Below are 13261 nucleotides of genomic sequence, written 5' to 3' on the forward strand. Positions count from 1 at the left end.
AGCCGCCATCATGGGGGATAAAATGGATATGTCTTTGGACGATATCATTAAACTGAACCGAAGTCAGCGCGGCGGAGGCGGCCGGGCTGGTGGTGGCCGAGGACGGGGACGGGGAGCGGCAGGTCGTGGCGGCGGAGCTGGGCGAGGCGGAGCTGGGCGGGCAGGCGGCGGCGGCGGCCCCGTCCGGAACAGAGCCGCCTTGTCCCGAGGAGGCGGCAGGAACAGGCCCGCGCCTTACAGCCGGGTATGGACGTCCCTAGTTAGGCGGGCAACCAGGAGGCTTTCTAAGGGTGGGTTTCGGGGAAGGCGGCGGCGGTGGTGGAGGAGGAGGACTGGCTGCTCTGCATCTGTTTTAAAACTTTCTCGTGCGAAGTGGAGGCTTTTTTGGGAGTGTTCCTGTGCTCTGTCCCTCGCCATTTTCCTCGCGGTGGCAGCGAAGGAATTATGCGCCCACCCCAAGGGACTCTCTGGGTGCCCTGGAGACCCCCCCCCCCCGGGTGGAAGGGGGAAGTGTTTTAAGGAGTACTGTAGTGATCTTTTGGGACATCGGGCGATGATAGGACTGAAATTTCAATTTCTTTGTAGCCAAAGCAACTTCCTGAAAAGTGGCAACATGATCTGTTTGATAGCGGCTTTGGTCCTGGAGCTGGTGTGGAGACCGGCGGAAAGCTGCTCGTCTCCAATCTGGATTTCGGTGTGTCGGATGCAGATATACAGGTAATTCTCGTCCTGCCCCAGTTTTTCTAAGTAGGAGGTGATTTGGAATGGTGAACTGTTGGCGCTGATCATCCCTTGTTGTTTGCCTTTAGTTTGTTCATGTGGTTTTTCTGTGATGTTGCAGCACCAAGTTTTATGTTTATAACTTTATCTGAGTGTAACTAAATCATCATTTTTTGAGAGAGAGAGAAAAAGACTTCCCATAAATGAACATTTATGAAATGATCAGTATTAATGTTTTTTTCTTTTTGATAGCTTTTCTAGTCTTCAGATTTATTAACATTTGTCTTTTGTGCATGTATGAGCATTTATGAAGCTGAGTTTGCGCAAGGTTCTTAGAGCCTGACAGTGTTCACAGTAGAAATATCTGATGCATTCGATTTTTCTCCCTACTACATGGGAATTGAAGATGTCTACTAGAATTTTTCCTTGACTAAGATTGGTCCGAAAGATAAAATACTTTATATTCCAGTGTTTTCTGTTCCCACATTCTCCAGCACTTTATTTTTCAAATTTAATTTGTTATGTGAAATATAGGTAAAACATTGATTTTCAGTTCCGTAGAATCTTGGGGCAAGAAGATATACGAGAGGTTCCTTTCAATACTTAAAAAGAGTAGAACACACTTTATAGAAACAAAAACGTCAATATATCAGTTGAGATCTAGCTCAAGTCAGAAATATTTTGCATGATGCTTTGTTTTCCATGAAGGCTGACTTGCTGTTAAAACAGCATTGAACAAAATATATTTGCAGAGTAGAAGGTCATGATGATGCAGCAGTAGTTTTATGAAGAGAAACTAGAGAAGTATGTCAACTGTTCCTGTTGTTGGAGAACACACAATGTGTGAATGTTGTCATGTCTTAGATTTGATAGTTACAAATTTCTATTGCATTGTCTGCCTTAGTCTGATTAAAATAGTTATATGTAAGGTAATTGGCTTTTTAGGAGTGCTTATTTGGCTAAAGGATGATAATTACTTGTCGTTCTCATTAAGCTGTGCAAAGTAAATAAATAACAAATGTAGCAAGCCTAATCAGAATTTTAACTAAAGTGAAAAGGAGAATGTGAGAGTGGAAATTGACGCCCTTTATACTTAGCCAGCTTAGTAATTACACTGACTTGAATGTTTTTGCAAGGCCTTCTTACACAATTCTAGGAGGTGTTGTGTATTTATCTTTCTATCTCACTTTTCAGGAGCTTTTTGCAGAGTTTGGAACACTGAAGAAGGCAGCTGTGCATTATGACCGATCTGGACGTAGTCTAGGTACCGCAGATGTGCATTTTGAGAGAAAGGCAGATGCTCTGAAGGCTATGAAACAATACAATGGAGTTCCTCTGGATGGTAAGTACTTCTTGTTCATGTGGGCATTTACACAGTGAATAAAAGATGGTCTGGTGCAGTTTTGATGATAAACCAGTCCTGAATGTGTTAACTTGGTAGCCTTTACATCTGGAGGAAGTTCATGGGATTCCATGTACATGACCAGAGTGCTAGTAGAAGAGGGATAGAATGCTGTATCCCTGCCATGTACTCAGCATAGAAATCTAGTGGCCTGCTAGTCGAGCAGTTTGGGTTTGATATAAATCAATTTTATTTAAGTTGCTATTAACAAACCTAACAGTGTAATGTTTTTCCCCAGAAAGCATATTTTTTCTTTCTGTAAAGTTAATACATACTTTTCACAATTGATATTTTTTATAATTATCTTGCCCAGATTGATGCCCTCTCCAGTAAGCTTCTAATCATTGACACTCTCAGTATTTGAAAGGGTGCACTTTCAGAGAGAGAGAGAGGTCGAACATTAATTGCACAGTAGGTAGAGATGTCAGTAAAGGAATCAACATGGATCAAGGAGAAAATTGAAAAGGAGTACCGAAGTTTTATTAGGGCTTCCTGATGGGAGAGGGAAGGCGCCTTGAGGAATAATTTCAGTAAGCTGGAAAATAGGGCTGATCATGTCTGCTATTGATAATTTCCCTGTATTCTTGTTAACATGTGTATGTCAAGAGGCATAAACCAGATTTGAGGACTACCAATTTTTCTTATGGTAGCTATTGGACTGACTGGGAAGACAGAAAGATTAATTTAAGTACAGTGGTGCCTCGCACAGCGAGGTTAATCCATTCCGGATTAACCCTCGCTGTGTGAAACATCGCTCAACGGAAAGTAAAAAGCCATTGGAACGCATTAAACATGGTTTAATGCGTTCCAATTTGGCTGAATACTCACTGTTGTGCGATGTTCCGGGATGGCCGGCAGCCATTTTTGCGCCCTCCCCTCGCTGAACGAGGGCGCGAAAACGCTGCAATCAGCTGTTTGGCGGGTCCAAAATGGCCGCCGGAAGGGTCGGGCGTGGCGTTTTCGCGCCCTTGGTAAGTGAGGGGAGGGTGCGAAAACGCTGCGCGCGGCCATTTCAGCTGTTCCGGCAGTGTTTTCGCACCCTCCCCTTGCTTACCAAGGGTGCGAAAACGCTGCGCCCGGCCCTTTCGGCTGTTCCGGTGGCCATTTTGAAGCTGCGGAACAGCTGATCGGCGGGTCGCTCTGTGAATTTTCCCCATCTAGGTGCTGTTTTGCGATCGCATTTGTGATCGCAGAAATGGCATCGTTGCGCGGATTCGTCGCTCTACGGAGTGACCGTTGCGCAAGGCACCACTGTATTTATGAAGCCTATCAAATCCCATAAAACTTAAGTTCTAATCCAAGACTCTTCATCCCTGTTTAAAAAACTCTTTTAAAAGCAATAGTGATTTGATTTTGGTATGAGTGTATTGCCTCATAATATAGAACTAGAATTTCCAAACTTTATTTTGTAATGAGCTCTTATTGAACATTTAATATTAAAATTATCACTGTCACCTTTTCTTTAAAAATAATGTATCTTAGTCATAACGTCATTAAAAAGCATAGTTTTAATTTTTAAAAAGCTGTTTATTATCCATTCTGCAAGAAGAGAGCTTCTTTCTTATACCTGGAAAGCTAGTATGTTGCTTAAGAAAGGATAGAGTTCTCCCATTTCTCATCTGCCATTGTCTCTTCTTCAAAGCAGGCTAGTGGAATTTTTCTGCAGACTAATAAAATTTTGGTGATTTATAAGCACATTGTCTCTTTTTTCTTCCTAGGACGTCCCATGAACATCCAGCTGGTTACATCACAAATAGATACACAGAGGAGACCAATACAGAGGTAGGAGACTTCGCTTGCAGTTTGTTAGTGAAATTTAACAGTACAGTGGTGCCTCGCTTAACGGCGATAATCCGTTCCAGGAAAATAGCTGTTAAGCGAAAACATCGTAAAGCGAAAATAAAAAGCCAATTGAAACGCATTGAAAAACGTTCACTGCGTTCCAATGGGCTAAAAACTCACAGTCCAACGAAGATCCTCCGTATGGCAGCCATTTTCGGTGCCTGTATAGTGAGGAATCCATCTCTAAACGCAGCGGGGAGCCATTTTAATTACCCAGTGGCCATTTTGAAACTGCTGATCAGCTGTTAAAAACATTGTTTTGCGAAGAATCGGTTCCCAAAGCAGGGAACAGATCATCGCAAAGCGAAAAAACCCTATTTAGACCATCATTTTGCAATCGCAAAAACGTCGTTGTGAAGCAGATTCGTCGTAATGCGGGGTAATCATAAAGCAGGGCACAAATGTATGCTAGTCTGCATACACTACTTAGACTTTTCACTCAGATCGATAGATGTACCTCCATCTATCTCTATCTGTATGAGCTTTTGGAATAGGATTTTTTAAAGTGCAAACTTTATTGTAATTAGCCTTTGTCTTTCACTACAGCTTTTGTGCAGTAGTTACAATTTGTATTTTCCTTTTGTTGGGTACCTTGGCATCCTTCTAATCCATCCTTCTATTTTAGTATAAACAGAGGAGGCATGACCAGAAACCGTGGTGGTACAGGAGGTTTTGGTGGTGGCAACAGGCGAGGCAGCCGTGGTAGCAGAGGCAGAGGCAGAGGTGCTGGCAGGAGTTCTAAACAGCAGCTTTCTGCAGAAGAATTGGATGCACAGTTGGATGCTTATAATGCCAGGGTAAGTAATGGAAGGCAGAAGGGGTGGAAGAATTGGTGTCCATTGGGAGAATTAGGCATTTGAGTGTGAAAGTACAACTTCACAGCAAATAGGACATTCATAGGAGGTATATTCATCAGTTTTGATGCTGGGCCCCATGTTGTATATTTTGTTTGCAAATCCCATTTTCCAGTAAATGTGGGAACTAACTTTATTGACATAGAGGTGGTCTCAAGCATATAAGCTAAGTGTAATTCCTTCGGCATTGTAAAGTCTAGCAGATTTCATGACGAATTGAATTTGACATCTGGTGTAGCAGCTGTCAAGGTCTAGACATTTTTTCACAGTTAGGACTGGGCAGAGTATTTTACATTTTCCTTTTCCTTTGCTGATTGGATTCAAATTCTACAAGTATGCAGCAAGGTTCCCGCTAAGCTGGGTGCACGCAGGATTCTGCTTCCCTCCATGCAGTTGTCTTCCTCCTCTGTGCAGCGATTGCATTAGGTTCCAGTTGTGATAGAATCCATTGCACATGCATGTGGGGGTGAAGCTGCAAGGGAGAGAGGCGGAGCCCTGCCCAGTGGGACTGAAAATTAGAGGATACGGTAGTGTGCAGTCTCCTTTGCTGGCATTCATATTCTGTGAAGGGACAAATAGGGTAGGTTTTTCTGCTGCTTTCTTCATCAGTCATGATTGGGAAGTACAGCCTAATTTGATGTGATCGGTATATGTGCAGAGATTAGGGAATTCTCCGGAGCCTAACTTGGTATTTGCTAAGCTCTGAACCTGCCTGCAGCCTACTAATAACGGCCCTTCTAATTATGTCACCTCCTAAGTACCAAATTCTGTTTGCATGCACGTTTGGACTTTCTCTGCTTATGTAACTACTTTGATTTTGAGTGGCTATCTGAATGCATGACATGTTCATAAAGTTTGTAATTTCTGGTTGTTATTGTTTTGATGTTATATTGCTCTTAATGTAGAAACGTATCTTATTCTGTAGCGAGAACATGATGCTGTTGTGAAATTGTAGTTATTAACCAAGAAAAATTTGAATTTCGGATCATAACCTGAAATTAAAATAGTAAATTCTAAGCTTCTTAAAATGGCGAGAGCTGGAATATTAAATAATATCTTGTATTAAATGGAAATCAGTGTCTTATTCAAAATATTTGCTTTGTTGTTGTTCATAGTGACAATTTTAGTTCTGCCTCTTCCAGTGGATGAGCTGTGGATGTCTTTTCAGAAATTTTATGTAGCAAAAAACACAAGATTTAGCAGGATATGTTTCCATCAAACATACATGGATGAATGAAAAAGTATTGTGCAAAATATTTTCCCTAGTAAAACATAATAGCGAAACCATTTTCACTCTTATTGGACCACTTTAAAAAATGTCATCAAAAGTTTTTGTGAATTAAAAAATTACTTCTTCAGGCATGCACCAGTATCTTGTGCACAATGCAGAAAAAATACTAATGAATGTCCAAAAATGCCATGGCAAAAGTTTTCCAGGTGTCTTTTTAGAATTAGTTTAATGCTCCACCCCTGGTTACATGTTGGAATTTTCCACCAAGCTATTCAGACAATTTCTCATCACTCTATATGAGCGTCACCCCCTGCTTGTTTTTGGAACACAAGTTTCTCCACCCTCAGCCAAGCAGGAAAGAAACTTGTGTTCAAAAAACAGGTGATGTGGGGTGGTGGGGAAGAGGATTATGCAGAGCGATGGGCTACCTCTATCTGAATAGCTTGGTGGAAAAGTCCAGTTTCATGTTACCAAGGGTGAAGCACTAAACCATACTCATGAAACCTGGTTGTAACCATGGAACTGAGTTGGAAGGTGGCATGTAAGCCATTTCCAACCTCCTGCTTCGTGCAGAAGCTAGATCTGACAGATGATTGTCCAATTTTCTCTTGAATGCTTCCAGCTTTAAACTTGCCCTAAACAGATACCTCGCAAACATCTGACATGTACTTTTGGAGCATTCATTTATAATTTTTCTGCCCTGTCAGCAAGATACTGCTGTATGTCTGAAAAAAACATTTTATTTTATGAAAGCTTGCATTGTTTGATTTTTCATGGTCTAAAGGTGTTGCTTTCTCATGCCATTTGTATTGAATGGTTCTGGTTGAACTATGCTGTTCGAGAATAACCCTCCCCAAACATGGGGCTTTCTTGTCTTTTTTTTGCTCTTCTGGTGTCAGTCAAGTAATTGTCTGTCTTTCCTTCTAGATGGACACCAGTTAAAGCTGTTGGCGCATTGTGTGCATGGGAAGGACTGCAGACATCTCATTCCATGCTCCCCAGTGGGAGGGGAAGAGTGTATGGCGGCGGCTACTAATATCAAGAATGGGATTTGTTTTACTTTATGTTTTGGAATAGGTTTTAAACTCATGTAAAGGTTTCTTTCTTTTTTTTAAATTCTGAAAAAGATCTGTTTTGTACTGAGTTATTTTTGGGAAAAATTTTACTGGTTGCCTGTTGGGCCAAGATGGCTTTTTCATCTTGGCAATAATAAACTAGAAATGTGTCTAGAGCTGTAAATGTCTGCTTCCTGTTAAACCTGGAGCCTGGCTTTGGGGCGGCAGAAGCCAAGATAGGTAAAGGAGCAGTCTGCCTGCAGGCTCATAACAAAAGAGTTGGTGCTGATTGCCCTTCCCATGGGAATGGATTCTGTTTTCTCAGGTCTCTCTCCACTCTCCTCCAGTATAACTGTATATCCCCCATTTCCTGTGTGTTGACTCTTTTCCCTTTGTTTATCTTAAAGCCAACCAGTGTGACTGCTTTTGTAGGGAGGTGGTAGCCTCCAGTGAAATAGCTCCACCGTGATAGTCATGAAGGGGGAGTAAAATTCTTGTTAAAGTCGTTTTTTGTATTTAAACATATGATTCCAAAGTTCAGTACTGGTCCCACCTCAGTATTTTTACTGTAAAATAGTTGCTATGAAAATTCAGTGACTCCAACATGCCAAGTAAAGATTTAGTCTTTCAACTTGCAATTCCCTATTGAATTCTTTCAAGTAAATTTGCTAGCATTTTTAATTATCTGTTCTCGCAATTGCTTATTTACTGGGTTCAATTGTTACTAGGTCTTGTGAGATAGGGGATGGGAAGAACAGAATATATGTCAAAATAATGTGTTGTGGAGACAGTCTTTGTCTTCCATATTGAGGGCTGGGTGGGAAAGGACTATGTTTATAAGGCTATTGTACCAGTGTCACCGTCTCTTTCCACCATTCTGTGATTGTGGGTTTTTCACAGAAAAAAAACCCTACAGGTTTTGAAATCATCAGAAAATCCACATCTGCATGGTTATTGGTGCATTATCACTTTAACATAGCTACTTCCTAATGTTGAAATGAGACCGAGAATGTATAATCACTGAGTATGCATGCCAAAATTACTCATAAAAACCAAAAGCAGTCTTAAATCCATGATTTCAGGGAAAGGAAATGCATTTAACAAAAATTACCATTGCATAGTATTCAAAAATTACTGATCCTTGCTGGGCATCATTACAAGAGACAGGCCATGCTGCCTGGGGAACTCTTAAGAGTTTTAGTTCAAATTTGCATACCTCTAATTGTTGCTTAGTGCACCCTAATTTTGTGTTTTTATATCATTCAACTAAATAAATGTAGACTGAGTTAAAATCACTTAGCTGTGGGGACTTCATATTAGCTCCATTCAAAATATATAGTTATATATGATTTAATTTCAAAGGAACTGTGACACTAATAAATATTAGTGTGATCTTTCATGGATTGCAATCTAGTTCAGGCATAGAAGCACAGTACTGTATTTAGGCTATAATGTTATATACAGTACATAGTGTACGTGGTCCTAAGGATAGGCGTGGGGTCGAGTGTAAAAGGCTCTGAATGTGTTTATAAGTTAGGAATTCAATTCATGAATATACAGCAAACATTCTACCCCGAGTAGACATGGTCTAGAGGGGCGGGGTAAAAATCAAATAATTAAAAAAATAAAATAAACTAGTATATCTACTCAGGGAGGTGAAAAGAAATTAACAGATACCCAGGAACAAGCTACTACAGTACAAACTAGATAGAAAAGATAACATCATTGTCACTTCTGTTCTTTAGCTGAGACTACTGTACACATGCATATCAAATTACATGCCATTCCAGATAATACTTTCCTGTTTTAAAACAGTTCCTGACATTTTAACAGGCAGCACATCATGGATCCAGAGATATGATCAAAACAAACTTGGATGCCACTTGCCCCACCTAATGTGATATATGCCACCCTCTCTCAGCAGTTTGCTTCTGTGTTGTACATTGGGCACACGGGTCTGTCTTTGAGCAAGAGAATAAATGGGGCACAAATCTGCCATCAGAAATGACAGCATAGAACTTAATGTAACATTTTAATCTAGGACAATATGGATCTCAAAGTGGCTACTGCTGGAAAAAGGAATCACAAAGGTTAGATGTGAAAGAGGGCCATCTGAAGTGGTGAATCAATACATTCAAGGGCATTTCTAAAGGATTAACATGTAAATAAGGGGTTTTTAGTACATTATTTTACACATTCATAAGCTGGCTTTTGCTGCAGTCCTCTATATAAACCAGACAATTGTTCGGGGGGAAACCCTGGTCTCAGGACAACCCACTGAAAATTCTTGACACCTCATTTTTACTATTGCCAGGAAGTTAATGTCCATTTAAGATTTCCTGATCTAAAAGGTTCCTAAAATTCTTAACTGGTAATAACTGTGATGTCTTTTGGACAAACTGCTTCATTACATTACAATTTACAGTGCATGGATATTGTCTGGTACCAAATTCTTTGACCTGATTGATCAGAAAAAGTATATTAGTAACCCCACAGTCACAAACTAGACTAGTCCTGGGGTATGCACAGGAAACCTGGCGTCTTCAACTCTTCTAACCCACCGCAAATGGAAAATATACAAGTTACTGCTCAAATCTTGTCTGCCCCTAAATTATATATAGTGCCTCTCCCTTTTATTGCAATATTCAGAAATATTGCTGAATAAAGCATATCTTTAAATATGTCAGTTGCTTGAAGCTAAATTCTGTATTACATTAGAGCACAAAGTGAAATGAACTGACTATCCTAACAAGTACTGTATCTAAATAAGCTCTGACTCAGCTGAAGGAGGGAAGTGACAAACAATTTGCTTTAATCTGGTCCAAACGAACAAACTGAACATTACTTATTGTTACTCTCAGTAAAGAGGAAGAAACTAGGGGAGGTTTCCACATTTGCTTTCAGGAAAACTTCGGGTAATGTGATGTTTGCCATCTAGCTTCATCAGACTCCACTTTTCAGTCGAGTCGATAAGGAGCCGAGAACACCGACTTCGCCCTCCCTTCCCCAGACTCTCACAATGGGGGGGGGGGAGGAGGCGACCCGCCCAACGCCTCAGCAACCCAAAGTTCATTTTTCCCACCCCAAGATGGCGGCCGGGCGACGAGAGGCTCTTTCTTCCCCTCTCGCTCCTCCCTCCTGAGGTTGACTACACAGAATGTCTGGACGGAGGGTGACATCTCTATGGTTTCTCGGCGCCCATTCGGTTCCTTTTCCCCGCCTCCGCTTTGAAAGCCAATACGTCGTCCTTTTTGCCGGAAGTGAGGAGTAACACGGGAGGGGGAGGGGGGAGTTTTTTAAAAAAACCGACCCACCTACCCACCCCTGCTCTCTTATGGAGGGAAGTGACGTCGGGTGAGCATTACGGAAGTGCGGGGGTGCGTGCACGGGCGGGGTGGATCTGGGCGGTGGCGGGCGGCGTTCGTCACCGGTGGCACCAGCAGCAGGACCGGTAGCGGCGACGCGAGGTGAGAGGCTGTTTGTTGGGGCCAGATGGGTTTGATTCCGGGGCGGGAAGGCGAAGCGAGGGGACGGACGGTTTTGCGCGCGTGGTTTCCGCGCGGTGTGTCCTTCTCCCGGGCTTTCTCTCTTTCCTGTTCTGTTCCGCCCTGGGTTTGGCGGGGGCGGCATCGCTTACCTCCGCCTCCTCCTCCTGTCTCTTGCGGCCGCTGCTTGAATTTTTTTCCCCGTGCAGCGGAGACGTGCCATTGTCATGGGTTGGCGCTGGACGGGCTCAGCTCTCGTGCGGGCCGTTATCCAGGCTAATTCGGGACACCCACGTCCAGAGCCTTTTGCCGGGAATTTGCGGAACCCTTTCTGGCTCACCTGCTTTCGTTCACATCCTCTCAGGAGACTCTCCGCTTCCTATCCCGAGAGTAACGCCTCTCTTGCCGTTGCTTAACGTTGCTGCGGCTGGGGCACCGTCCTGCCCAATTCTCCCCAAACACACATTTTCCCTGTGTTTGTTGCTGTTCCTGCTAAAATTCGGGGCTGTGGGATGCCTGGCGGGAGGACGACAGAGGAAAAAAAAATCTTCCTAGCAGTCCTACATAGACCTGTCTTCATCCTCTTTATTTTTTGTTCTTTTTTACTGGGCAGCTTCCCCTTCACTCACAGGTCTAGTTATGGTATATGATGCTTTGCTTAGGTTGCTATGCCTTTTTTTTAAAGTGTTTGCTATTGCTGGCTGGATAACCTAGTGGTTTAGGTGTCTGGCTGCAGAGCGAGAGGTGGGGAGTTCAGTTCCCCTCACTCTGCCTCCAGGGAGAACAGCCAGCCTCGGTGGCCTTGGGCCAGTCCCAAGATGACCCCCCAGAAAAAAAGAAATAGTCAACCCCTTCTGAGTATTCTTTTCCCGGAAAACCCTGGAAAGGGATTGCCTTAACCAGAATTGACTTGCCAGTACATGGGTATCATTAGAGTGTTGCTGCTTTAATGTGCAGTGCTGTCCGACATGGTTCTTCAGGTAAGAAATGCTGGCGCACATGGCTCTGTGACCCGCACCCCACACTGGCTTAATGGTTTCTGAAGAACTTCTAATGCACAGACAGCAACTGCTTCTCTTACATTGTTTTGTAAGTGTTTGGCCTTGAGGACCTTGGTGGCTTATAACAGTGGTTCTTAACCTTTGTTACTCGGATGCTTTTGAACTTCAACTCCCAGAAACCCCAGTCAGGACAGCTGGTGGTGAAGGCTTCTGGGAGTTGCAGTCCAAAACTCCTGAGTAACCCAAGGTTAAGAACCAGTGGCTTATAAGTTAACATTTTTCAACAAGACCTCTGATAATGTGAGTGGGCTTAGGTGTGGATGAGGACTGTTAATCATGTTTTAACTGTAAGTTGGGTAAGAGAGGCTTACAGGATGTACATATCCTTCGTGGGACTGTCAATACAGTTCCATGTTTTTAGATCTGTGAATAGTTTTTGCAACAGAGTGACTTGGGTGCAAGTTAGGCTGTGACTGCATGGTCAAACATTGCGGGATTAGCTTTGCTCATGAAATGGGTGAATTTGAAGTATTTTTTCCTGACCACATGATGCAAAGGCTGATTAAAAACAGTCTCTAGCCCTTTTTGCTCCCAAAGCAGCTTTTTTCCCTCTGCATGTGGAGGATCAGTTTTTCAAGCTGGAACATTTTGAATGAGCTTTTCCTCAAGTGGTTAAATGTGATATGTTCTTGTAAAGATGGGTGTGTGTATGTATTGGTGCTGTAGTGTAGGCAGTTGGGGCATGATATTCATGCCCTCACATTCTTTACTCTCTCCCAATCATTCTTCAATGCTGTAATGTAAAAAAAAATCTTTTATATATGAGATTAGCACTAGATCACCTTATCTCTGGGTCCTCGTTAATATTATTTTTCATATTTACATCCCATAAATGAGCCCACCTGGGTGTTAAGGTCATGAGGAGAGACCTTTCTCTCAGTTCCATCACTCTCACAGGTGTGTTTGGTGGGGACACAAGAGAGGACTTTCTCTAACTCGGCTCCCATGCTCTGGAACTCTCTCCCACCAGAGGCTGGGTTGGCCCCATCTTTGCTGTCCTTCTGCAAGCAGAGGAAGACCTTTTTCTTCAGAAAGGCTTTTCCTTAGTGACTGACTGTCTAGAAGACAATAAATGGGATGGTTTGTGTTTTTATTTCTTTAAAATCTGCTTTAGTATTGCTTTTACCTAGCATCGTAAATATAATGTTTGTTCAGTTCTTTATTCAAATATTTAAAAAGAACTGAATATTAAAATTTTATTGGTTTTTAATAGTGTAAGCCACCTTGGGTCCCTTTTCAGAGAAAGGTGGGGTAAAATATTTTAAATATAGCAGGGATGGGACCAGAGGAAGAAAGGAAAGAAAGAGATACTATGGGCTGAAATGTGAATTGCATCCAGTATAAAGGGTGAACTCAGTCAATTCACAGCCCCTGTGTGAGCACTTGACTGCAATTTCAACTGTAATACAGGCTATGAATCAAATTGTAGCACAGTGTAGCTACTGTACACTCTTAGGCAGGCTTAAGCAGTGATAGTTCTCCTTTTTGAAATGAAGTACTGTACTGGTGTGGGTGATGATTCAGAATGTACCATATGTTTAAAGAAATAAGAGATTGCTACCTGATTTTGATTTTTTATGTTAGTAAAAGGAATTAGGCGGTATTTTTAGA

General features: G+C 42.3%; 2 protein-coding genes across 3 annotated transcripts in view; both read left to right on the top strand.

The window, feature by feature from the left end:
- The first annotated feature begins 10 nt into the window (after positions 1–10).
- Positions 11–7280, top strand: ALYREF (Aly/REF export factor). Its single transcript, XM_020814275.3, has 6 exons — positions 11–244; positions 586–717; positions 1915–2062; positions 3841–3904; positions 4590–4761; positions 6977–7280. The coding sequence occupies exons 1-6, from the start codon at positions 11–13 to the stop codon at positions 6989–6991; spliced, it is 765 nt and encodes a 254-aa protein (XP_020669934.3). The 3' UTR covers positions 6992–7280.
- Positions 7281–10409: 3129 nt separating this feature from the next.
- ARHGDIA (Rho GDP dissociation inhibitor alpha) overlaps positions 10410–13261 on the top strand; it is a 30679-nt gene continuing 27827 nt past the window's right edge. Inside the window, exon 1 of one of the 2 annotated variants that reach the window (XM_072990663.2) lies at positions 10410–10458. The gene's annotated coding sequence lies outside the window, so the exon portion shown is untranslated. Of the gene's footprint in view, positions 10572–13261 lie in introns of both variants that reach the window. The other variant, XM_020814262.3, reaches the window with a different exon arrangement.

Source organism: Pogona vitticeps, chromosome 2 (genome assembly GCF_051106095.1).
Source record: "Pogona vitticeps strain Pit_001003342236 chromosome 2, PviZW2.1, whole genome shotgun sequence".
NCBI lineage: Eukaryota > Metazoa > Chordata > Lepidosauria > Squamata > Agamidae > Pogona > Pogona vitticeps.